The sequence below is a fragment of the Rhipicephalus microplus genome, chromosome 1, assembly GCF_043290135.1.
Source record: "Rhipicephalus microplus isolate Deutch F79 chromosome 1, USDA_Rmic, whole genome shotgun sequence".
NCBI classification, from domain to species: Eukaryota; Metazoa; Arthropoda; class Arachnida; order Ixodida; family Ixodidae; genus Rhipicephalus; species Rhipicephalus microplus.
In genome coordinates, this window is record NC_134700.1 from 253838108 (window position 1) to 253840757 (window position 2650).

General features: G+C 51.1%; 1 protein-coding gene across 1 annotated transcript; it reads right to left on the reverse strand.

Moving 5' to 3' along the window:
• Positions 1-1600: 1600 nt before the first annotated feature.
• LOC119160127 (NEDD8-conjugating enzyme Ubc12) lies at positions 1601-2308 on the reverse strand. Its single transcript, XM_037412844.2, has one exon. The coding sequence runs from the start codon at positions 2212-2214 to the stop codon at positions 1666-1668; it is 549 nt and encodes a 182-aa protein (XP_037268741.2). The 5' UTR covers positions 2215-2308; the 3' UTR covers positions 1601-1665.
• Between the last annotated feature and the right edge of the window lie 342 nt (positions 2309-2650).

Below are 2650 nucleotides of genomic sequence, written 5' to 3' on the forward strand. Positions count from 1 at the left end.
GAGGGCAGTCGAACCGTCTCGCGCCCCTCCCCAGCCTTCGTTGCGCATCGCGCCGACGAAATGAGGAGAACTTTCTGGAAGGTGGCGCGGAAGGTATTTAATCGAGCCGCCGAGACGAGAAAGCAGGAGGAGACGGAAGTGAGCGCCAGAGCGCGTAGGGATTCCGCCGTGTAGTCGGCGAAGTTTTGGTCCGTAGGGACGAGGCCGGAGGTGAAGAGGATTTCCACCTGAGGGGGTGACGACTCGAGCTACCGGCAAGAGTGTGTGTTTACCGCTATCGAGCGAAGACGCGGGGCAACCGCTGCGTGTGTGAAGCCGACGTGTTCCGGCGAAGAAGTTGAAGTTTGAAGAGTGGCCAATTGAAGACGGGAGGTTTCCTGGAAGAGAAACTTCGAGGGCTGCGGAACGACAACAACGCTGCACTTTGAGTGAGTGATCCTCGGAAGAGTATCATCTAGACTTTGGTTCCAAGAACTTTGGACTGAATAGGTTTTCTATCTCTTTAGTCTTTAAGTGTCTTGGTTGTTCAATGCATGCGACTGCATTGTAGTGCGTATTGTTGTCCGTGTCCGTTGTTCCAAGTGTGGCTGATTGTACTGTGTAGTACGTTGTTTGATTGGTGACGTATTGTATGTAACTACTGTGGAGTGTGCATACGTGTGTATTGTTTTTGATCTGCCGTTGATGAGAATATAATTTTGTTTGTTTATCAACTCTCGGCTCTGACTTGTTCTTTGGACCACAGCCGGCGTCCGCTGGCGCGCCAAAAAGGACCACTTCTAAATTGTCCACGCTTTCGTGGTGCGGTTCGGGGGGCCGATACTTCGACGCTTGGAATTAGCCCGGCGATTGCCTCCCTAATTAACGGGACCAGGTGTGACAGTGAGACTGCTGGTTTAATGTGGCTCTCCTACACGTCATGCCAAGTGAAAAAAAGCAAATAAACTACAACAGCAGAGAGTACCTGAGAAGTTTCTTGCACACGACAACATGCTGACAACAGTGGAACGACTTATGCGTAGAAGATCTCACGAAACATCAAAAATTTGCTTTGAGTTCAGAATGCTAAATCAATTAGTCAAATTCGTACTACTGTTACCAAGGTTATCACAGGGTTCCACTCTGTTAAGAGTAACGAAGTAAATGTTCTACGCAGTCAGGTTGCGAATCAGGTTGTATAAGTTAGAAACATATGACAGATGAAGCAATCTCATTGCAATCAACGCCTTAGGCCCCCACTCATACGTGGCAGACACAATGAATGTATGATCTAACGAATGTTATATCATACATTTATTGTGTCTTGTCAGACAATGAAGCCTGGATTACGTCCAAGGCGTCCCCATGTGTGTACAACACATGGGGACGCCTTGGCGAAATTCGACTCAACACGAAAACATACTTGCGGGTGGGCGTGTTAACCAAAACGCTATAAAGCAGGGGTCCCTTGAGCAACCTTCCTACATGCCCCCAAATAGTATCCGTTATAAGGAAACTACTAGGCTTGTAACGACCCAGGGACCCATACATACATGCCTAGCACAAGTGGAGCACGCAGCACAACGGTTGCGGCGTCAGCACCAGTAGCAGCAGCAGCATCGTCATCATAACACTTTATTATTTACCCTCGATCCCCGGACGGATAGGAGAAGACAGCATAGCGGGCTACTTCAGGCACCGTTCAAAGTACGTCGCGCCGACGTAGCCTCCAAGCATGGCCATCCTGACGTTTTTTTCAAACAGTTTCCGGTCATTCTGCAGAACTTCCGCGGCGTCCTTGTTGAGCGGGTCCTCGGGGTTTGGCTCGAGGAAGAGAAACTGCAGGCCGTACACGATAGAGTTGACCGTGAGCACAGGATTCCAGTCTTGGCGCAAGATGTTCAGGCAGACGTTCCCGTCGAGGTCTATGTTCGGGTGGTAAACCATTGTGTCGCACTTGACTTTGGGCGGTTCATGCGGGTAGTTTGGACTTACGCGAAAGCTGAAGACGAAGCGTCCGTTTCGGTAAAAGCCCTCGTCGGGGCAGATGACCAACTTGAAATTCAGCTGATCGCCCGGATCGGGGAACTCCATGCGACAAGTTTTGGGTAGGCTCAAGTCGTTGATGTCCTTCGTAACGCGTAGTTTGGCCACTGAGGCACGCTTCTGGCTCGCCGGCGTGTTGCCCGTCGCCTCGCCGTCCTTCTGCCGCTTGAGGGAGAAGAGCTTAAGCATTGTCACACTGCACAACTCCTTCGAACGAAATCACAGAACAGGTACGACGCACAACGCTGCCCCAGCGTTATAGTGTACTAGAATGTTCAAAGTGGCGAAACCGGATGCAGTGGAGCAGCCCGTTTTGTGTGGAAATTAGCGGCGGCGCTGTAGTCGATTACACTTTAAAGCGCCCTGCGGGCTGGCGGGCAGCAGCTAGCAGGGGCGTTTGTGGGAGCGGTGGAATCGCAAATGATGTAGCCACCATAATTGAACTGCTTTAACGTGCCGGCAACGCCTCCTAGAAAAATTATGCCTGGAACGTCGCTCTCATTTAAATTAAGAGCCTCTTGCCAGCACGCAATCTCAGAGGCCATGCCTTTTGCCTTGTGTTGCGACCAGCCGCCGCGTGAGACCACTGGCTTCCGTACCGCTCAGTCACGTGACATAACCATAC

Coding starts and splice junctions, on each gene's coding strand:
- LOC119160127 (XM_037412844.2), bottom strand. CDS start 2,214: ATGCTTAAGCTCTTCTCCCTCAAGCGGCAGAAGGACGGCGAGGCGACG.